The sequence below is a fragment of the Desmodus rotundus genome, chromosome 10, assembly GCF_022682495.2.
Source record: "Desmodus rotundus isolate HL8 chromosome 10, HLdesRot8A.1, whole genome shotgun sequence".
NCBI classification, from domain to species: domain Eukaryota; kingdom Metazoa; phylum Chordata; class Mammalia; order Chiroptera; family Phyllostomidae; genus Desmodus; species Desmodus rotundus.
This window is the reverse complement of record NC_071396.1, coordinates 47,905,428-47,927,983: the sequence shown is the minus strand read 5'-3', so window position 1 is coordinate 47,927,983 and position 22,556 is coordinate 47,905,428. Positions and strand designations below refer to the sequence as shown.

The following is a 22,556-nucleotide window of genomic DNA, read 5'->3' as shown; positions in this document are numbered from 1 at the left end:
TGTCCCAGCCTTACCAGGCAGAGGTGGGGGCTCCCTTTCCCCCATCAGCAGTACAGCAGGCATCCACCCCTGTTGTCTGCCATCCCCCAACCCCAGCCCGAGACGCCCAGGGGCCCTGAATGTTTGCCCCATTCATTCCCACTCCCCACCAGGGCTCCCAGGCCCTCAGAGGCCCTGAGGCAGTAGGGCTGGGCCTGCCTTCCCAGCCCCAGCTGACTCCCACTCAGGAAGCGGCCAGTCTCTATTTTGAGCAGAGGAACAGGTCACACCTCCCTGGGCCAGGACACCTCCTCCCTTGCCAAGAAACCACATTCTAACTGGGCTTAGCCAGTGATCTTTCAGTTCCGGTCTGCAAAAGCCTCAGGACATTTCGAGTTGCCTAAATCATCTGAGCCTCCAACAAGTCAATCTTACTTTCTCTTTCTTCCCAACGGTCAGCTAAATATAGCTCCACACACAATAGCTAACCTTGGAGGGCTGATCGCTTGGACAGGCTTGGCCTATTGTCTCAACAGCTGCCTACACTCGCAGCCAGAGGCCTGCAGCCCCAGCTGGGAGCAGCCGGGAGGGAGGGGCCCACGAGGGGACAGTGAACAAGTCCAGCCCCTCAGGCCCCACGTGTCCTGGCCCTGCTCAGCCATTTCTTCGCTGGGCAGTTTGGATAGCCGACTTAAGGCCTCTGAGCCTTAGTTTTCTACACTGTCTAAATATTGTAAATTTGTTGGGATTACTGTATATATTTGCTGAGAACCTGACTCAAAGCTTGGGTCACAGTGGCTGCTAAAAAATCCTTGCTGTTTATTATAGCATCTGGTGACTTTTTGAAACCTCTGGGTGTTTGGGCAGTTGGGAAAAACGTCCTTTTTCTTTCTCTCTCACAGATGCAGCACACTCACATGCACACGCTCCGAAGAGGCTGTTTGCTCCTCATCTTTCTTAATGTTTAGCTCCTCTTCACTAATATCCCATCGCTAAGCCCGCTTAATGTTTGTGGGGCAAAAAGCTGGGTGATAGGGAGGCCCATACACTAAGGGCCTAAACAGTAAACAGTTTTATTGGGGTAGAGTTGGCAGTATAATCAAGTACACATGGCAGGTTTTGACACAGGTGCACACCCATGAAACCACCACCACAATCAGACAGCGAACACACCTAATACTCCCCGAAGATTCCCTTAATAGTTCTGCCCTCCTATGCCTCCGGCCCCGCCCCCACCACCCCCAGGCCACACTGCTCAGCTTTCTGTCAAAATTAATTTACATTTCTTTAGAGTTTCATATGGAGCCATATAGGATGTACCCCTTTGGTTTGGTTTCTCTATTTTTACGTAATTATTTTGAGATTCATTCAAGTTGATGCACAGATGCATGTATGAATATTTTAAAATTTCTAGTTATTGATTTAAAGAGAGAGAGGGGAAGGGAGAAAGAAACATCAATTTGGTGCCCCCACTTATTATATGTATTCGTTGGTTGCTTCTTGTATGTGACCTGATTGGGGATCGAACCCACAGTCTTGGTGTATCGGAACAATGCCCCAACCGAATAAGCCACCCAGCCAGGGCCGTGTCCAAACATTTCATTCCCTTCTACTATTGAGTAGTGTTCCATTGTACAGACATAACACAGATTATTTATCCATTGACCGACTTAGGAATATTTAAGTTGTTTCCTGTTTGGGGCTATTGTAAACGAAGGTTCTAGGAATATTCATGTACAAGATTTTATTTCTATATATGCTTTCTTTTCTCTTGGGTAACTACCTGGTAGCAGAATGCCTGGATCACATGATCCGTCTATGTTTGGCTTTTTAAGAAACTGCCCCTTTTTCTCTCCTACAGTGGTTAGCCATTTTCCCTTCCCACCAGCGGCATGTGAGAGTCCTAGTTCTTTCCCACTTTTGCCAACACTTGGGATGGTTCGTCTTTTTCATTCTAGCTACTGTAATAAATGTATAGTGGTTATCTTATTGTGGTTTTAATCTGTATTTCCTTAAAGACTACAGATGCTGAGAATTTTTCTGTCGTGGGCTTATTTGTCATCCATATATCTTGTTTAGTGAAATGTCTGTTCAAAACTTTGGCCTATTTTTTAAAAATGATCTGTTCATTTTCTTACTAGTGAGTTTGGAGGGTTCTTTCATATTCTGTATATCAGCCCTTTAGCAGGTATATGATTGCAAAAATCTTTCCCTCAGTCCTCGGTTCCTTTTAGTCCATTAACGGTATCTTTCAAAGAGCAGAGTTTTAAACCTTGAGGAAATTCAATTAATCCTTTTTATCTTTTATGAATGTTTTTGATCTTATAGCTAAGAAATCTTTGCCTAAATCAAGGTGAAAAGATTTCTTGTAACAGTTTTGTGGATCTTAGTGTTTTACATTTAGGTCTATGATCTATCGTTAGTTGTTTTTTTTTTAGTAATTCCATGTTGTATGTTGTGGGAGTTATAGCTCAGACCTCTTTGGCATGAGGACAACAGATCGGTTCAGTCCCACTTTCTGAAAAGACTCCACCTTCTCCACCGAATTGCTTTGGCAACTTTGTCAAGAATCAGCTGTCTACTTACCTGGGCCTGTTTCTGGGGTCTTCATTCTGTTCCTGTGATCTATTTGTCTATCTTTATGCCATTATCACACTGTCTTGATTATTATAGTTTTAACATCAGAGGGTGTTAGCCCTCCAATTTTATTCTTTTTTTTTTTTTCAAAGTTGTTTTGGCTAATTGAGGTCCTTTAAGTTTTATATGAATTTTAGAATCAGTTCAACTTTAAAAGATTTGGGAAGGGCCCTGACTGGTATGGCTCCATGGGCTGAGCGTCATCCCACAAAGCAAAGTGAAGGTCGCAGGTTTGATTCCCTGTCAGGGCACATGCCTGGGTTGCAGGCCAGGTCCCCAGTTGGCGGTGTGCAAGAGGCAACTGATGTTTCACACATCGTTGCTCTCTCTCCCTCTCTTTCTCCCTGCCTTCCCCTCTCTCTAAAAATAAATGAATGAAATCTTTTAAAAAATCTTAGTAGGAAAAGAGGGATTTGGGGGAAAAAAGATTTGGGAAGGGAGGGAGAAAGAGAGAAAGAAACATCAACTGTGTGGTTGCCTCTCATGTGCCCCCTACTGGGGACCTGGACTGCAACCCAGGCATGTGCCCTGCCTGGGAATCAAACTTGTGACTCTTTGGTTCACAGGCCAGAGCTCAATCCACTGACCCACACCAACCAGAGCTCTGGGTTCCTTTTTCTTCTTTCTTCCTTTCTTCCTCCCTCCCTCCCTCCTTCCTTCTTCTTTTCTGACTTACTGTACTGACTAGAGCCTTCAGTATAAGGTTAAATAAAAGTGGAAGAGCTGACCTCCTGCTTGGTTCTTGGTTTTGGGGGGAAAGCCAGCTAGTCTTTCACACTTAAGTGTGATGGCAGATGCAGGCCTTTCGTAGGTGCCCATTAGCAAGTTGAAGAAGTTTCCTACTGTTTCTAAGTTACTGAGAGTTTTTTTAAAAAATCAGGAATGGATATTGGATTTCTAAATGCCTTTTCTGCATCTATTGCTGTGATGCTATTTTTTGTTTATTTCTTTGTGAAATTTAAAAAAATTTAATATAGTGAATAATCTTCAAATGTTAAATCAGCCTTCCTGGGATAAAACCCAGTTGGTCATGATATGTTTTAATAGATTGTTGGATTCCATTTGCTAAAATTTGGCATCTGTGTTTGTGAAGGATAATGGTCTGTTGTTTTTGGTAATGAGTTTTTCTGGTGTGGTATTAGGGTAATGGAACCTCCTGGGTGTGGTTGGCTTCCCCCTGGGTGTGGTCTGTTCTCGGGAAGGATCCCTGAGGAAAAGGTGCATACGGACCCTGGAAGACAGCAGGGCTGTTCTGCCAGGTGACTTAAGTGTTCCGGCTACCTGGAATACAACCTCAGGGCAGAGTTCTGAGTATGCGTTTTCCCTCGGCTCCTGGACAATTCCTTGTTGCACTCCAGATGGCACAGCAGGCAGGGGTCTTTAAGCACAGGGCACAGGGCGGGGGCCCCTTTTGCCCCGGACTGAGGCACATCACCTCCACAAAGCCTTCTGGAATCCTGACTAGCCATCATCTGGAATCTTTGTCCACTTTGAATCAAACCTCTCTTCCTCCTAGAAACTTCCCTGTGCCACTCACCCTGGTAAAACCCTCTCTAGTGGGCTTTCAACTTCTCTCTGTGACTGCCTCCTTCCCAACAGCACTTAGACACACTCAATGCTCTTCTCTTAAAAACCAACAACAAAACAAACCCCTCCCCAGTCCTAAGACCCTTACCACCCCTGCCTTCCCTCCCCTTCCACAGCCCAACTTCCAGGCAGGGCTGAACACCCTCATTCTGTTTCCACATCTCACGTACCCCACAACAGACAGGGGTCTCTCATCCTCATCACTCCTGCCAAAGTCACCACAAGCACTGCATCCCTGGGAGACCTTCTCTGCTCGACCATTCCCAGCCTTTGGCATCACTGCAGCCTGCTCCTGCATCCTGCTTCTTCTTCGGTTGATTCTCTAACACCCAGTCTTCCTCCTGCCTCTCTGGCTTTATTTCTTCCCCAGACACCTACGTATTGGTGCTCACCTGAGACCTAGTCTCTCCTCTCACTCCTCAGACCGATCACCCGACTCCAGATGACTTACCCCACTACCACCAGCAGCCACTGCATTTGCCCAGGCTGTGCTTGGTGTGACCCCAGAGCACTGCGTGACCCCAGAGTGCGCTGCTCATATCGTGATCATTCTAATGGGCGATGCTCAGGTTGGAGTTATGCACAACCTGGCCATACAGAGCTTCCCCATTTGGACACGTTCCAAGCACACCACCTAACATCCTACAGAACAATGGTCTATTACATCTCTTGGCTGTACGGCCTTAGAAGGCTGAATTCAACCCTCAATCCTCTTTGAGGGGCCTGGCGCATGATAGATGATTTTCAAGAGTGTGTTTGTTGAATGGATGAGCCCACCAACTAATGCCAGCCAGTGTAGACTTCTCCATTGAGAAGGGCCACCAAGCCATAAATGAGCGGTTGTACTTCCTTCGGGCTATGTGTCCTTTTGGACTAGAGGACGGGACTGCTGGTTAACCCTCCGATCAGCAGGCAGTCCCATTCATGGGGCCTGATGCTAGCTGGGCACCCCAGCATCCTACTCTGGCTCTCTGAGCCTCAGTTTCCTCATCCAGCAAATAACGGGGTCTGACGCATAGATCGTGGAGAGGAAGCTTCCCCTGCCTCCTGTCTCCTTCCCTCCACCTCAGGATAACATCTCTGCCTAAAGGTCACCCCAGCAAAACATTTTCATATTGATCATGGAGGGGAAAGGAGCCCAAACCCTGGAAGGTATGTCCTGTCTCTCAAGTCTAGCTCTCAATGTCAATTCTACTCCCGCTTGTCAGTGTCATTTATTTATTCATTCATCCATTTGCAAAACAAACATTGAGCGCCCGCTACTGCCAGGTGCTGCGGCACGCCCCAGGAGACCAGGGTCCTACATAAGACAGATATGGTCTCCCTGCCCTCACGATAGCGCGCTGTGCCACCCCTGGAAGCGCCTGGGTTTACCCCGGCTGGTGAGGCTCAGCTGGATAGGTATCTTCCCACAAAGCAAAAGGCTGGTGGCTTGATTCCAAGTCAGGGCACATACCTGGGTTACAGGCCAGGTCCCTGGTTGCTGGTGTGTAAGAGGTGACCATCTATTTCTCTCTCACATGGATGTTTGTCTTTGTCCTTTCCCCTTCCTGTCAGAAGGGGGGAAGAAAAAGAAGTGGCTGGGTTTACGCGAGTGTGCACTTGCTAATAAGTAAAAAACACAGGCTGATGTGACAAAGGAGGAGGAGGGGGATGTGGAAAGGAGAGAGGTGGCCCTTTAGACAGTCTTCAGAGAAAGGCCCCCTCTTGTGTGTTAGAGAATCACTGGAGGGCGGGGAGAGCTGAGAAACAGTGAGGGAGCTAGAAAGGGCATGCTTGGGGAGCCAGAGATGGCAATGTCGTCGCAACAGAACTAGGGAAGAGGAGAGGGGCGCCGTGCACCATCAGAAAGGTCGGCGGGCGCCAGAGCACCCAGAGAGCGGAGTCTGGGCGGGAGGCTGAGAGTGCGAGGTCTTTCAGCACTCCCCGCGGGAACACAGGTGCCCCGCCTCGGGTTTCCAAAGACCTGGAGTTCCTTACTGTCCAGGGGCACTTGCCCACCAGGGGGAGTGCCTGGGACGCACCCGCTGTGTCTGCCTTCCTGGGGCCTGTTCTCAGCTCTACACCCACGCTGCAGGCCCAAAGCCAGGGCTTGATCAGATCAAGGGCTGGGGATGGAGAGGAGGGGAAAATGATGACTTCAGCAATTGCTCACTGAGCCTACTACGTGCCTGGCCTGAATGAGGTGCATTATTACAGCATAACTTCCGAGGTTTCATCAGGGACACACTGTTAGTAGGCCCATTTTTGGATGGCAGCTTGGCAATTGCCATTTTAAGCATGTATGCTGCTGAGCCCAGCTATTCCACTTCTGGGAATTCATCCTTGGGCAATGCTTGTTCTACTTGCTCCTTTTCATGAAGAGGCTTTGCACATGGGTGTTCACTGGAGCCCTATTTGTAAACTAGAGGAAAAAATCATAACTTCCGTGTCCAGTCCTACCAGGAGAACAACAAAACAAATCGGGGTTCACGCACTCTCGGGGAGCTATTGTAAATAATGAGGCATCCCAGACGTCGCCGTGGGGATGTCTCCCAGACACTGCAGTTTCCCACAAAGTTGGTGTAGTGCAGTCCCAGGCCATCAAACAAAACCCAGCCATAAACAAGCTACATAGTTTTATTTACCTTCGTATGCAAATTGATAGAAAGAGAACTGGCAGGAGGCAAAGCGAACCTTTTAAAAATAGCTGTTTCCTCCGGGGAGGGATCTGGGTATGTAGCTGGGATTAGAGTGACTTTCATTACCTGCACAGTTTTTAATTTGTCAAGTGGTTTCTGTTTCACGAAATGAATATAAAAAATCAATTTACAACAAGCTTGAAGTTGAAAGCACACAGCTAGGAAGTGAAGGAGCTGGGCTTTGACCCAGGCTGGGGATTATAAAGCACAGTTCCTGGTGTAATGCTGTCCTACTCGCCCCCGTGACTCGCTCCCTTAACAAAGGCTTTGGACCAGGCGCTGTGCTGGGTACGAGCAAACAGCAAAGAATAAAATGGAAGGACTTTGTCTAGTGCAGTTTACTCATTGGTTGACACCCTTTAAAGCAAGGTAGAGAGACCCTATGCGTAACCCTTCCCTTTTCCTGAGAGTTTGAACTTTGGTTCTGTCCCTGAATAATCCTGTCACTTTTTGTAATTCCTAACATTCCAATTGTTTAGACTGAGTCTCACTCAATTTATTCATCTGCAAAATGGGGCAACATTACCAAACTGAGTTGTTTTGGCCATTCAGTGGGTAAATGTTTAATCCAGAGCTTGATATTGTGACGTGTGCCCGATGCTGGGGACACTATTGTCCTGGAGGTGCCAGTCCCTCTGTTAGCAATTGTGTGGGCAAGGCCTCCGTGTAGCTCCTGAATCCTCCCAAAGGGAGGAGCACAGGCAAGGGGTGGGGGGTGGGGGCGGGGAGAGGAATGATTCACCCCACCTCACCCTGGACAGGCAGTTTCTCCTGAGCTATGAGGCTTTAAAGTCTTCACCCCCAAGGCTCCATCCTGGGCCCTGGTGCTTCTAATAATCATTCACTAATTCACTCACCTCCCCACCCCCAAATCATTTGCTGATCCAAAACCCTGTCCCTGGGGCCCAGCTCAGGACCTGACCCAGAGATGAAAAGAGCTGGCCTCAGCCCTTGAAAAGTTCACTGGCTGCTCCTGGGCTGCGTTACGAAAGGTCTTGGGCTACCCCCATCTGCGCAGGGACTCCCTGAAAAGTTTCTAGAAGAGGCCTCTGCCATCTGGTTGCCTGCCCAGGGACCATGGCCTGCGAGGTGCTCACCGGCAGCCTCAGCTTTCCCTCCCACTGCGCATAAGGGTCCCTTTCTGCATGCCGGAGAACCTAGAGGCTTTCCTCTACTCCTCGGACAGGCTCTCTCCGGACACCAAGCAGGGAGCAGGCGGGACTGGTGACGCAAAGAGCTCAGAGGCGTGGAGCAGAGGCAGCCCAGCCCCTCCACGTCACTCCACTATAGTTTAGAGGCTAAGATTGCATCCTGCCTCTTGGGTCGGCTTTAGCTCAAGCGGTTACTTCGTCATGGCAGACACTAGTTCCTGCCCTGGGGTTCGAGACCCGCGGGTGCTTTCTGACCCTTTTGTTCCAAACTCTCTGCCCTGGATTCCGTATAGTTTCCAGGTCCAGGGATTTTAAATGTGTGCCCCGTCGCTCTAACTTTTGGCCAATTAATTAATTGGTTGGGCACTCTCAGGCCAAGGTTAGATATAAGATGGCAAACAAAAAAAAAAAAAAAGGAAAGAAAAGAAAAGAAAAAAGTCACCAGCAGGAGACTCATTTAAAGTCAGAACCCCAGGAACTCAGGCCAGGGTAACTACTACAAGGAGACAGACTCCAGAACTTTATTAACAACCACTGTCATTTGCTATTTCATCTTTAGAGACTATTTTCTTTGCGTGCACCAATGTCCACAGAACCTACTCAATCGACCATAACTAGTGATACCTTCCCCTCCTTACTCTCCAGCCACCCCAGATTTTTCTTTCAGGACCTTGAACACCCCTGGCTCACCTGTGCGGGGGCTTACTCATGTGGAACATTCCCCAGCAAGCCTCCCTCCCAATCAAAAGGCGATCTCTCCTATCCTTCCTCCACCTCTTGTTTCCTTCACAGCATTTGTGCACATTTCCAGACGTTTTATGTGATTTTGTTTACTGGGAGGGGGAGCGGGGGCGGGGGGGGGGGTGGTGCTCCTCTGTAGGATTGAAACCGCAGGAGGGCAGGGACCTCCGCCTCTTGCTGTCTAGGTGCCCCCTCCCCCCACCCCATGTGGAACTCCCGTGAGTGGAGTTGCAGGGCCAGCACTTGGCACTGCTCAAGTTCCTTTCTGAAAGGGGCAGCTGATACGGACCTTGGTTCTCAGGGTAGGAAATCCTGCATCCCAGGGACAGAGGGATGTCACTGAAGGTGGAGAGGCTTCCTGGGGACGCTCTTGGGGACCTCAGACCAGCAGTCTGTCCTTGCGATCTGCCCCACCTGGCTCTGAAGATGCCACACACACCTTCAATCACGCCACATTTTGTCACACTTCTGAGTCTAGGCAACAGCGCTTCCTCCTCAACTCCCCCCTCCCCACCTCACCACACACTGATGAGCCTGCCAGCTTGGGCTCAAGTCTGCGGCCCCACAATCCCTGAGCCCATGCCGCAGCCACAGAGTCCCTGGGGCCACACACCCCTGGGACACTGGGGCTCCAGGCCTCCACAGTACCCGGATGCAACTCCAGAGGGCAAGAGCAGAGAGGGCCCTCAGAGGCTGGTGCACCCCCTCTGCTCCCAGACGAGTGGCCACAGGACCTCAAAAGGGGGCTGGTGGCAGTGAAATACCCCCGAAAAAGCACCTCCTTTGGGCAGAAAATAGTCCTGGCACACAAAGAGGAGCCCCGAGAGCCACGAGACCTTGAACCTTTCAAGAGAGAGAAACAGAACCGAACAAGAGGGGCAACTTGAGCTAGACCTAGCTTTGAAGCCAAGACATTAGCAATGATGAGGGTGGAGATTAAACTTGACATTTTGATCAACTCTTATTTTCCAATTTTCCATAAAGAACACAGATTATTTAATGTAAAACAAGACAAACAATAAACCATTCTGGCTATAGTTTGGAGAAGGACCCCCTCCCCTCACAGGTATCTCCGGAGAATCTGGTTAAAACTTCAGATCCCCAGGCTCTGCCTCAGAAGGCTGAGTCGGGATCATTGGGCGGTGGCCAGAATCTGCATTTGTAAAGAACTTTAGGGCGGCTATTTCACTCCTCCTCTCCTCAGACCGCCTCCCCAGTGGGTGGCCCTGCCTTGTAATGCATATGAGTTTAGCACAGAATTTCCTTGCCTTCCCACCACCAAAGCCAACGAGTGGGCCCTAAGCTCTCCACCTGCTTTTTCACATTTCTAGTGCAGCAGGTGTCAGGGCATCTGACACCTGCTGTCTTTGATTTTCCTCTTTTCTTCACTCCCCCAAAGTCAATCCACTAAGTTCTTCCGGTTTTACTTCTAAAGTGCATCATCCATTCAATCGCTTGTCGTGGCCACTGTGCCTTTCACATAGACTCCTTGACAGGACCCAGCTGGGCTTCCTGCTTTCTCTCACCCCCTCCAGTTCGCTCTCTGTACAGCACGGTGGCCTTCCTTTCCAATTTTCTATGATTAAGAAAAGCAAGGAAATGCTCGATGCCACTAGGGTCAAATCAGGACACAGGAGCTAGCTGGTCCCGAGGAGCATAGGGAGATGACCTGAGTCCCCTTGGATCCCTAAATCTGAATCTCAGGAGGATGGCTGGAGACGCACCCCATCCTCAGGCGGGGAAACTACTGACAGTGGAAACGGCATCTATTTGGCAGAGGATGAAGTGGACACTCTCTCTCTTCTGCCTTTCCTATCGGTGGTGTCTTTTGGTTCTGCCTTTGTTTCAGACTTGAAACACAGCATCAGCTTCTCTTCTTTTCTGTGAATAGTAGATCCCTTATCTATTAAGAGACCTCCAGGTTGGGTGGGGCTGCACCCTGCTGCATCTTTGGCTCATCTTGCTGATGTCCTGGTTTTTAAAAGTTTCCATTGCAGGGCCAGGCAGAGGTGCTAGGCTTTGACTGTGAGCCTCCTGTGACCTCCCCCAGCCCTGGGGTGGGGCACTGGAGGGCTGGGCCTGTTCTCCAGGAAAGAAGAAGGGGGAACTCTGCCTCCCTTCACCCAGGGCCTTTGTTCTCTCCTTCTGCCTCGGGCTGTAACTGAGCTCCCCCCTCTCTTCAGGGGCTGGGGGCTCCAGTTCAAAGAGGCACGCTATCTGGGCTCTGCACTTAGGAGACCATTCAGAAGGCCCCAAGGAACCCTGCTGAGAAGTCAGTAGTTCCTAGGAGACAGAAATAGTTCTTGAAAAGGGTACCTGGTGACCTGTGGGGAGGGGCATCCTGGCACCTGACTTTTAGGGTGGGCATGGGATTGGTGGGGTGGGCTTTTTTTTTGAGGGTAGAGAAAAGGATCTCAGCAATCCTGAGAGCTGGACCAGTGAGTCTGAGCTGTCCCCTCCATCCTTCTCCTGTTTTTCTTATCCTCGTTGTGTCCCTGGTGACAAGCGCTGTGCCAGGCATGGAGCCGGGATCAATGACGAGATAGTGCATAAATGAAAGCGTACAGATGAGCCCAGTGGCAGCTGTCCCAGGGGGACATTCAGAACCGAAGGCTCTTCTCTCACTTGAGTTCTCCTGGGGCTGGTGTGGTGGGCGGAGCGGGGCAGAGGCAGTGGAGTCAGTGTGTGCTCACCTAGTGACGCAAACTGGTAAACGCTTCATACCCCAAGTGGCTGTCCCCTTCAGGATATCTAACCAAGCACCTCTGCCCAGTTTTGCAAGAACACGGGCAATAGGCAGAGCAGCCCCAATCCCCACAGTTACCCCACCCACGGCCCGACAACTAACTGGCTGTGTGATCCAGGGCATGTGATAATTTCTCTGAGCCTCAGTTTTTTCTTCTGCAATATGGGGGTTCACAGATAATATTACCTACCTCATAGTTGGGAAAATATTATTTGTAAATATACCACTAACTATATGCATTTACCATGCAAATGACAAGGAAAAAGTTCTGAGATGTAAATTAAAATTACAGCGGCAACAGAATGAGAAAGAGACGGGACAGGTAGCCTGCTCATTGCCGTGGCCCAGCTCTGACAGGAGACAGGTCACATTCCTGTGTGTCTGTTGCAATTTAGGATCAACTTCCAGGTGGCTCTTTCCGAGATTACCCAAAAGAGAGAACAGCCAGGCGCCTTTGGGCCCCAGGAGACCCAGCTTCCTATTTGCACGTGAACTTTCCCAATCTGCTACCCACAGCTAATCCACAGGGAAAGACACCTCTTCCTGTGGAGCCCTCTCTGCACCATCCCAACTGAGCCCCGCTTCACCTTCTCCAGTCGCCCCCGTCTACAGCTAATGTAAATCCTTTCAGAATCGCCTGCATCGTTCTCCTCCCGTGAAAATGCTCGCAACACTCCAGACGCTGGGCATGCTGTCTTCCCCACCTAGACGTGCTGCTGGGGGTTTAGACTCCAGGGCCCAAGACGGGTCTTTGTTGCTAGCCATGGCTGAATGAACTCGCTCTTTCTTTCTCTCTAAGATTTTATTTATTTATGTTTAAAGAGACAGGAAGGCAGGGAGAAAGAGAGAAACGTTGATGCGTGAGACAAACATCGATCAGTTGCCTTTCCCACGCCCCCAGCTGGGGACCTGGCCCGCAACCCAGGCCTGTGCCCTGACTGGGAACTGAGCTGCTGACCTTTCAGTTCTCAGGACTGCACTCAATCCACTGACCAGCCCGGGCACAAGCCCTTTCTTTTAATAAGACTTGCAGCCATGGAAGTTAAAACTTTTAACACATACATATGTTAGTTAACATACCATTCATTAATACAATGAATGGTATTACCATTTCTCTCCCCAGTGTGTGGCTCACACACACTGTGTGCTTGGCACACGCAGGCATTCAATAGTTATTGAAATACTGAATGTTCAAAATGATACTTGTACTCCCCTCCTTTCAGGGAGGTGCCAGCTTTCCCTATTTCCCCAGACCAGGGAAATCCCACTGCTTTCTACAAATGAGTGTTTAGGCTCCAGAAACGGATGCATTAAACTGAGAGAAAAAAAAAAACCCAACCCAGCAAACTCTGTATTGCATCTCCCTGGCAGCTGTTGGTGAACCAATAAATAGACATCTGGAGGGAAGGCTGAGCCAGATCTCATTAAAAGCCCAAAGTCAATGGCTTTCCTCCAAGAATGTTGCCTTTTGCATATCTGCATAATGATACCAGCGTGCCAGCCCCTGACTCTGTCAGGGAACCGGGGCATTCCTGCTGGGATCCAGATGTGGCTGGCAGGGCCCTCGTCTGCTTCCTGCTCAGCCGCCCTGGCCTCCCCGGTGTGGAGCCCAGAGCAGAGCCTGGGAGCCAGACACCCCTTCTCTGCTGGCGCTGGCCCAGCAGATGTGGCCCTTTCCTCTAATAATGGTTCTTATAATGTCCCCTGCATGGAGTCACCTGGGAGGCTTATTAAAACTGCAGGCTCCACACCCCTTGAGTTCCTAATCCAGTAGGTCTCAGGCCCAGGGCCCCAATTTTTGTTGCCAACAAGTTTCAAGGCGATGCTGCTGGTCCCGGGACTACACTGCGGGAAACGTGGACCTAGAGTCGTTCTTCCCAGTCTGCAGGGACACTTACCATTTAAAGTATGTCCCCAAGATCAGTAGCCCTGGTGTCACCTGGAAACTTGTTTGAGATTCAGAATCTGAGGCTCCATCTGATCTATTGCATTAGAATCTTCATTTTAACAAGTTTGAAAGCACAGAGGGAGGGGGAAAATATGCAAATTCCTGGGTGGACCCTCCCCCACTCCCAGGGCCCAACCGGAAGCAGAATTTCACAGGTAAGCATCTGCACAGGTAACAGAGTTCCCTAGGAAGTTCTTACAGGGCAGAGTTACAGAACATTAACATCACCTGGGGAGGTGTTGAAACTACTGAGGTCTGACTCCCTTAAGGACAATTAAAAGCAGAATCTCTGGCCAGTGTGGCTCGGTTGGTTGGAGTATTGTCCTATAACTAAAGGGCTGCGGGTTCAATTCCTGGTCAGGACACGTGCCTGGGTTGTGGGTTTGATCCCCAGTCCTGGAGCACAGAGGAGGCAGCTGGTTGATGCTTATCTCATATTGATGTTTCTCTCTTTCCCTCCCTCTCTCCCTCCCTCTGTCTCTGTAAAAGCAATGAAAAAATGTCCTTGGGTGAGGATAAAAAGAAAAGAAAATCAGAATCTCCGGCATGGAGGTCCAGGCTTCAGGAATTTAACAGCCCCACAGGATTCTTGCGTGTAAGATTGGGGCTGAATGCCTGCCTTCCCCTCCGCGGCGAAGGCGGTGGCTAGGAGTCCGCATCGGAGCTGGCTCCATCACCCACTCGGTGAGCTCTCCAAGCCTCAGTTTCCCCCTCTGTAAACTGGAACAATGATAAGATAATAAATGGGAATGTGGGGATCACTCTCCTTCAGCCACACGCAGCCCTTCTGTTGACAGCTCGCCCTCCGGGAGAATGCCTGTGGAGGAGGATGCTGCCACGCCCCCAGCTCTCGGCAGGTCTCTGGTGGGCCTGGGACAGTCCCAGATACACACGGGGGCCTCTCAGGGCCTGGCCCCTAATCCCAGCCCAGGGCCAGGACTAGGGCTTTCCACGGAGCGAGGCCTCTGCAGGGACTGAGTAACTGCACTCACAGGATTATTCCCAAACTCGACTTTTCTGATGTGGAGAACACCGTTAGAAAGATAATAAAAGGGCTTTATTACTTGTTCACGGGTTGAAATGCCTATATTAGTTTGCTATTGCCGCGTAACAAGTCACCACAAATTTAGTGGCTTCAAACAACACCCATCGATCATTTCACCGTTCCCTGAGAATGCTGGGGGACAGCTCAGGGTCTCCCAGCTAAAAATTGTGGCGTCAGCCGGCTCCTACCTGGAGGCTCCGGAGAAGGAAGCACTTCCAAGCTCCGGTAGGTGGTCATAGAACTCAGTTCCCTGCAGGTGTGGCTCTGAGGTCCCCACTTCCTGGCTGGCTGCCAGCAGCCGCTCTCAGCTGCCGGGAGTCCCCTCCATTTTCAAACCTGCAACTTTGCACCCAGCTCTTCTCAGTATTCAGATCTCTTTGATTTCCTCCTCGGCCACCAGCTGGGGAAAAACGATCTGCTTTCAAGGGGGCTATGTGGCTAGATTGGACCCACCTGGATAATCTCCGGTTTGCCATCAGTGGAATAAATTAGGGGGCAAAGGTCATAGGGGCCACATTAGAATTCGACCTACCACCAGGCCTGCCTTGTTTTTATTTGAAACTTATTAACAGTTTGTTTTGGCACAATAAAAGATCACCATATGTTATGTACACTCACGCTTCCCTCAAAAACATCTGGAAGGGCCAGCTCCAATCACTTGACCATGGTTGTCACTGGTTGTTGGAATTAGTCTGAACTTGTAGAGGTAATCTTAACTTTTTCTTTCTGCACCTCTATGTTCCATAAAGCTTTTGCCTGGAGAAAAGTGTTGATTTTGTAAAAAGGAAAAAGTTATCTTCAAAAGCAAAGGAGTCGACTCTACCTGATGTTAACAGATACTAAATTAACACCAATTTAAGTGGTGTGTTCCCATGCAAGCACAGCTTTGCAGATCAGAGGAAGAGAAAATGTGGCCCCGAGACTCGGGCTGGTGTGACTGGGGAACTAACTCATCTGCCGACCCGTCTCCGTCTCCGGGACGAGTCTACGGGAGGGCAGAGCAGTGTGGTGGGGAAGGCAACGATTGCTGGACTCCAGGTGGTGGGAGAAAAATGTGGAGGTAAAATTATTCAGTACGAATAATTCTCCTATCTTAGAGTTCACCACATTCAAACTGGCTTTGAAAGGTAACAAGAAAATGATAAACAGGTTAGGAAATAAAACTAAATTCACAAATGTGAGTTTTCTGAAGCTGAAAACAAGATTGGAAAGATGACAAAATGATTTTAAATTATTCACTGCTATAAATTTCATGATTTCAAAAAAAAATAAAAGGTATAGGCTATTGATAAAATACCGTCAAAGATGTCCTTCATTTTGGGGGTGTTTCTCCTGGCTGAGTTCTCTCAAGTATGTAGACTATCGGCCACAAATAAAGGTGTTTCCACGTTACCCAGATGCCCAGGGGTTCCCCCCGATGGGCTCTGCCATGCCGAAATGCTCTGTCCCGACATCCTCAGGGCTTCTCCCCTGGGGAATGTGTGCTGAGGTGGGCTCCGGGGAAGGCCTTGTCCCCACATCACACCTGCTTATGGTTTTTCTGTCCTCTCTTGCCCTGCCGTTGAGGGACAGCCTGTAGACCCTGCTGCAGACCCAGAAACGGTGCCGTGGTTTGATGGCCTACTCGCCTACTCGTTCTCTGTTTATTGATGGCCTACTGTGTGTCTAAGCAAGACGGCCTGGGGCAGACGACTTGCTCGCTGCACTCAAGAAGTCGGCAGCTCTGCAGATCTCAGGTCCGTGTGAAATGTACGGAGAGCAGGGCTCCAGGGGCAGTGGTCAGCCTCGAAAAGCATGGTTGCAGATACCTGCGCACAGTCCTGGGTGGGGGGGCCTGGGCTGGACCCCGAGCAGGAGTGTCTGGTTCTGTTAGGAGCCCCGCTGTAGGCTGGAAGTCGGTAGGGTCTGAATGAAGGAGGGCTGGCTCCTGAGCTGCGACCGGCACTTCAGACCCCGTTATTTCCGTCGTCAGCCGCGTTCTGAGGAGCTGCCCCCACACGACTGAAGAATGGGGGACTAGGGGGCTCCCCCAGTGCCCGGTGTTCGTGCCCTGCCACCCCCGCAGTGTGACTAAGCCCGTTCTCCGTCACCAGGGCTGTTTCCCTCACCCGCACTTCTGGGAGCCTGGCTGAGAGCTGTCATCCGGGAAGGTCCCTGCAGGCAGGCGGCTTCCTTGAACGAATTATTTAGGAGCTGTTGCCAAGACGCCACAGGGACTCACTGGCGGGAGTGAGAGTGGTTTCCCATCTGTTCACTCAAAAACTCATTTCCGCCCAAATGAGGATATTTAATCAGACGGTTTTCCCCTCTGTCTCTGCTGTTCCCAAATCCCAAAACTTCTTCCTTTTAACAGAACTGGAGGCAGAGGATCCTGGAATTGGGGGGTACTCTCTAAGCAAGAAACTTCTCTCCAAAGGGGTTGGAGGGTCGGGTCACTTGGTCCAGATGAGGTGACCCACTCTGCGGTGTGACTAAGCATCCAGGTGACCGTGCTCTGGGCCCAGGTGTTCTCTTCGCCCGGGGCTGGCTGATGTACAAGCACCCTCTCTCCACTGGGGAGTCTTCCCAGTCAAAGTGGTCAGGGGCACAGCTGGGGGGCTGTCCTGGGGATGGTGATGCCGCCAGGCCACCATCGGCTTTCCTGCAAGCAACCCACGGAGAGTGCAACCTGGGTGTGTACCCTGACCAGGACTCAAACCCATGAATCTCTGGTCCACAGAACAAAGCTTTAGCCAACCGAGACACGCTGGCTAGGGCTGGGCCCACCTTCTTAAATGAAGGAGACGTTTGTTCTCTGGGAATCAGGCTCTGAGGTAACAGTTTGTGAATATTTGCTATGTGCCAGGCCCTGTGCTAGGTGCAGGCACCCAGGAGAGGGACAGGAGCCCACCTCAAAGCGGCCTACCACCCCCCACCCCCCGGCCCCTGGCTGGGGAAGCCCCACGGAAGTGGGAAATCGCTTCACGCGAGTGATTTGGGCTGCAACGGTGGGTGCACAGGGGAGGAGGGAGGGCTTCCAATCCGGGCTCGAGGGCTAACACTCAGCAGCTAGATCATTTCCAGTTCTTTGTTCCCCTGCAGGGTTCTCAGTCCCTGAAAACGGCACCCATTAAGCACTCAAACCACAAAATCTGTCCTTCTCACCCTTTCCCCACTCTCTAGAGGCAGCCCTCTTGCCTCCCGAGAATGACATTGCCAGGGTTGCTGATGACATTCATGTGGCCACACCCAATGGGCACACCAATAATTTGACCCAGCTGACACTTTCTCCTTGCTGAAAGGCTCTCCTCTCTTGGCTTGCGGGAGTGACACTAGTTCTCAGGCCCGCCGCAGCTTTCTGTCCCTGCGCCAGGCCCCTGCCCAGGCCGTCTCCTTTGTCTGACAGACACTTCATTACTAGAGGGTTGTTGACTCTATTTGCTGGGCTGTGCTTCACACCCCCGTGACTGTTCTGTAACTGCCAGTCCGTACTTCTTAACCCCTTCCCCCTTTTCGCCCATCCTCCCAACCCCGTTTCCATCTGGCCACCAGCAAAATGTTCTCTGTATCTACGAGTCTGTTTCTGTTCTGCTTGTTTATTTTGTTTTTTAGATTCAACTGTTCATAGATATGCATTTATTGCCATTTTATTGTTCATATTTCTTCTTCTCCTTCTCCTTCTTCTTCTTAGAGAAGACCCTTTAACATTTCATTTAATACTGCTTTGGTGATGCTGAACTCCTTTAGGTTTTCCTTGTCTGGGAAGCTCTTTATCTGCCCTTCAGTTCTCGATGGTAGCATTCCTGGGTAGAGCAGTCTTGGCTGTGGGCCCCTGCTTTTCATCACGTTGAATACTTCTTGCCAATCTTTATGGCCTTAAAATGACACATTCTGTACGAGGTATGTTTTACCACAATAAAGAAACATCTGACCATAGCACACCTTCCCATCTCTCCCCCAGCTGAAACCCTCCAGGGGCTTCTCCTTGTCGTAAGAAAATTGCCTAAAATTCCTACCACAGCCTACGAGGCCTGGCATTGTCTGGCTTCCAGACGGCTTCCCGGGGCATTTTCTCTACTTTCGCCACTCTAGTCACACAAATCTCTGTGGCACTTGCCTAGAGACTCTGCACACTGTTCTTTCAGCCAAACTCTTCCCAGCCCGTCATCCCCCAGGTGTCAGCGTGAGCTCCCCCGTCTGCCCCACTGAGGGCAGGCTTGGGCAAAGCAGCCGGCTGGGGTGCAGAAGGCTCTGTGGGAGTGACCCAGGCCTGAGGCTGCCTCGGGCCTTAGGCCTGTGGACGTGTGTAGGGGGCTGTCCCAGACTCCCAGGCCGTGCCACTCATTCTCTGAACTCCCTGCATCCGGGCTTTGGCCAAAGGTCACCATGGAGCGGGGCTTTCTTTCCACACTGGGCAGGGATGGCCAGAGGCAGCCCCATTGACTCTCGGGTAGGGCACCAAGCCCGTCCCTCACTCCGTAGCCCTCCCCCCTCGCTGTGGGAAGCCCGTGGGCATGGTGTCTCGGGCTCAGTGTTGCAGGCACAGTGCTGCAGGCAGCACCTCTCAGAGCGTGACATCGAGTTGTGGCTTCAGGCACAGAGGGGTTTTCCTCTGCGTGGAATCCCGTGCTGTTCTCTTCTTTCCCGACATCCACGTGGCTGGGGCAGCCCTGGCTGCCGTGCAGCCCTTCCCGGCTCTCCAGCAGCCTGTGACCACATTATGGTCAGGCTGTGCGAGCAGAGACCAGACCGCTGGGGCTTTCCAGGAGGGGTGGGGTTTTCGAGTCCTTTCTGGCCACCCTGGCACCCATGTCCTGCTCACCCAGGGCTGCCTGGGCTCCTCCTCCAGGGACCCTGTGGGGTGGGGCAGATGGGGCAGACTGGACGAGAGGGTAGGACCCGGACTCGCATGGGCCTGGACTGTGTGCCAGCCTCTTCCTGTTCTGTGACCAAACTGCTTGATCTCTTTAAGCTTCTATTTCCACCGCAGTGAAATGAAAGTTCTACCAGTGCTCACCTGTCTCACAGCACTGATGTCAGGAAGAGTGGAGACCACGACTTCAGATCCACAGCCCGGCGTGGTGGCAGGGCTCTGCTCCCACAGCTGGGCAGGCCAGAGGGGCCAGGTCTAGACGGCCTCTGCCTCCTGTGTGGGGAAGGCCCACCCAGCTGAGTTGGTCTTTGGACCCTAACACAGAGCATCTTTGCAGTCCCTTCTATGCATCCCAGAGGCTTGGTAGCCCCAGAGTAACAGCAGAGAGAGAAGGGGCCAAGCAGAGCTCTTTCCCTTCTCCCTCTCCTTCTTCCTCCTGGTTGGGGTGCAGCGGGCAGGGCTCAGACAAGGAAGGCCTGGCAACCTCCTCTGGCCTTCTGACAGACGGGGCAGGGGCAGCACGCTCCTTCCTCCGGCAATCACCCACCCCCAGCCACAGCCAGTGGCTGACCCCTTAATCCATCTCCTGGGGGCAGCACTGAACACTTAGCCCACTGAGTCTCCAGGGAAGTTGTGTGTGTGTGCTGTTTAGGACCCCAGAATGGGAGCTTGACCCTCTCGGCTGGGAGGAGAAGGCGGGGCAATGGCAGTCACAAGGAGGACTCACAGGGAAGCTGAGAGAAGAGTGGAGCTCCCCTTTTTTCAGAGGCTGGGTGGGGGCAGGGCAGAGGTCGAAGTGATAGATGGAGGGGGTTTGGCTTTTTTAAGGGATCCTGTATGATTTTTATTTTGTATCTCATCACTCGGGTTCTGACATGCGTGCTGAGCCAGGCCATCGCCACAGCTGCCTGATGGCCAGGCCAGGCCGGATGAGCAGCGCCGGCAACACCTCCCCTCTCAGGACCCCTTCTCCCCAGCCTGACCACTTACCAGGTTGGCTCCTTCACCTTCGCCTCCTTCCGTGTGTCCCATCCCCTGGCCCCCACTCCCTCAGATTTCTTCACCTTCTGCACAGAACCACAGGGCTGCCCTTCCAAGCCCGCGTGGATCGCACACATGCAGCAGCGCCATTGGCTGACAAATGATTCTCTTCTAGCTGTGCAATGAATGAATGACTTTATTGGATGATGTGTAATGTCTGTACAGCAGGGCCGTCCGCTCGGCCACCTCTGTTCCCAGCAGTGGACAGACGAGCAGCGGTGTTGGCTCGTTGGGTCCAGCAAGTGAAATGAGCTCCGCCTGCTGGAGAGAGGCAGCCTTGGCCCCGGGAAGTGTGGGAGGGCAGGAGCATCCCATTTCCCAAGAAAGTGGGCAGCCTTTGGGAAAAGACACACACACAAGGCTCTCAGCTGCCCTGATCCTGAGCAGTCTCGGCATGATGAGATTAAGAATACCGCCCTGGTTGGGGTGGCTCAGTGGATTGAGGGTGGGACTGAGAAGCAAAGGGTCACCGGTTCAATTCCCAGTCAGGGCTCATGCCTGGGTTGCGGGCCAGGTCCCAGTAGGTGGCATGCGAGAAGCAACCACACAGTGATGTTTCTCTCTCTCCCTTCCCCTATCTCTGTAAAAATAAACAAAATCTTAAAAAAGAAAAAAGGATACCTACTGCTGTGCCAGGCATATTGTAAGTATCATCTTGTTCCATGCCCATGACAGCCCTATGAGGTAGATGTGACGGTCATTCACGCTAACAGATGAAGCAGCAGAGGCACGGAGCGGTGGAGTGATGGACTGAAGGCCACACTAGCCTCTGGGTGCCAAGGATGATGGGGAAGACAAAAGGAGCAGGGGAGGGGACTGGCATATTATTGGCACAGAGGGAATGACCGGACAGCCAGGACTTGCTCACTTGTCACGTGGCGGCCTCTGGGAGTCAGGAGACCAGGGTTCTAGTCCCAGCTCAGCCATTTTCTCTGTCCCCAGTGGTCCTTCCCTTCCTGAGCCTCAGTCTCCTCATCTGTATAACGAACGGGACCACGCGGGCACCCATTTCACAGGGTCCCAATGCTATAAGGGAACACGGACGCTTCAGGCCAGTAAGAGAAATGCTGGTAAAGTGAACACTGAGCACCCAAGGCCCCTGGGGCTGGTGAAAGCGGAAATGAACACAAGCCCCACAAAGACTGAAGTTCAAACCCCAAGTGCTGTCTGGGTATCTGAGAAGCAGCCCATCCTCGGGGCTCCCAGCTGAGATGCTCCCAGGGGCGCTGTCAGTGTGAGGGAGCATCACAGCCCTGAGGACAGAAGCCCATCCCCAGTGAGTCCCAGGCCAGCACAGTCCCCATCCACACGGGCACACGTTTCTTTGGCTTTATTATTACAAACACATCATGGCTCTGCCACACCTGGGAAATCCTGGGCTCTGCGTGCTCCACCTGCCCCGTCTTAGCTACCTGGCCAACCGAAGTGTCCAAGTTGCGTGTAGACTCGAGACACGTTTGACAGAGCGCTCAACCCATAGCTTATAGTGACGCCATTTCTCCAGCGCGAAGAGCTAATACAGACAGTGCCAGGATGCCCCACGACGCTGGGCTGCTTGATGCACGTTTTGGAAGCTCCACACACTTCGGTTCCCTTTTCCGGAGCAGTGGGCATAGCAGGAAGTTCCGTGTTTGGGACAGGTCCTTTCTGAAAGTGAATGTCAGGCAGTGACATCCAGGTCTCTCCATGCAGTGGGTTAACAGCCATGTTTAGAGAGAACAAAAACGAGAAGTACATCTCTCTCCTTCCTCCCCCAGCCCGCCGAAGACTCAGATCTCACTCTGGTGCAGCCCATGGTCATTGAAGTGTGCTGTTTGGTTTCAAAAACATTGTCTCTTTGGCAAACTGGGAGAAACTGGCAAGGAGCTGCAGAAGCGCACTCCTCCCACGGTCCTTCGCACTAGTGCTTCATCCTCTCTAATAACCGCTGGTAGACTGGGGCTGAAAGAGAGAGGTTTGAAAGGTGAGAAGGACGCACGCGTCCCCACGCCTGTCTAGGACCTGTCAGGTTTGTGAGCATGGGGCCCGCGGGGTCTCTTTCTGCCATGCTCCCCTGCACCCCAGCAGGCCCCTGTGGTTTGTGAACCTCCTCCCTCAATGAGGTTCTGAACTGGGATTTTCCACACTGCCGGCTTGGGGCCATGTCCT

The 22,556-nt window shown here is 51.5% G+C and overlaps 1 protein-coding gene across 1 annotated transcript in view; it reads right to left on the bottom strand.

The window, feature by feature from the left end:
• Positions 1–21,723: 21,723 nt before the first annotated feature.
• TGFBI (transforming growth factor beta induced) overlaps positions 21,724–22,556 on the bottom strand; it is a 30,966-nt gene continuing 30,133 nt past the window's right edge. The window contains exon 17 of the mRNA XM_024575311.3: positions 21,724–22,349. Within this exon, the coding sequence (XP_024431079.2) occupies positions 22,309–22,349 (41 nt within the window). The 3' untranslated portion in view covers positions 21,724–22,308. The remainder of the gene's footprint in view (positions 22,350–22,556) is intronic.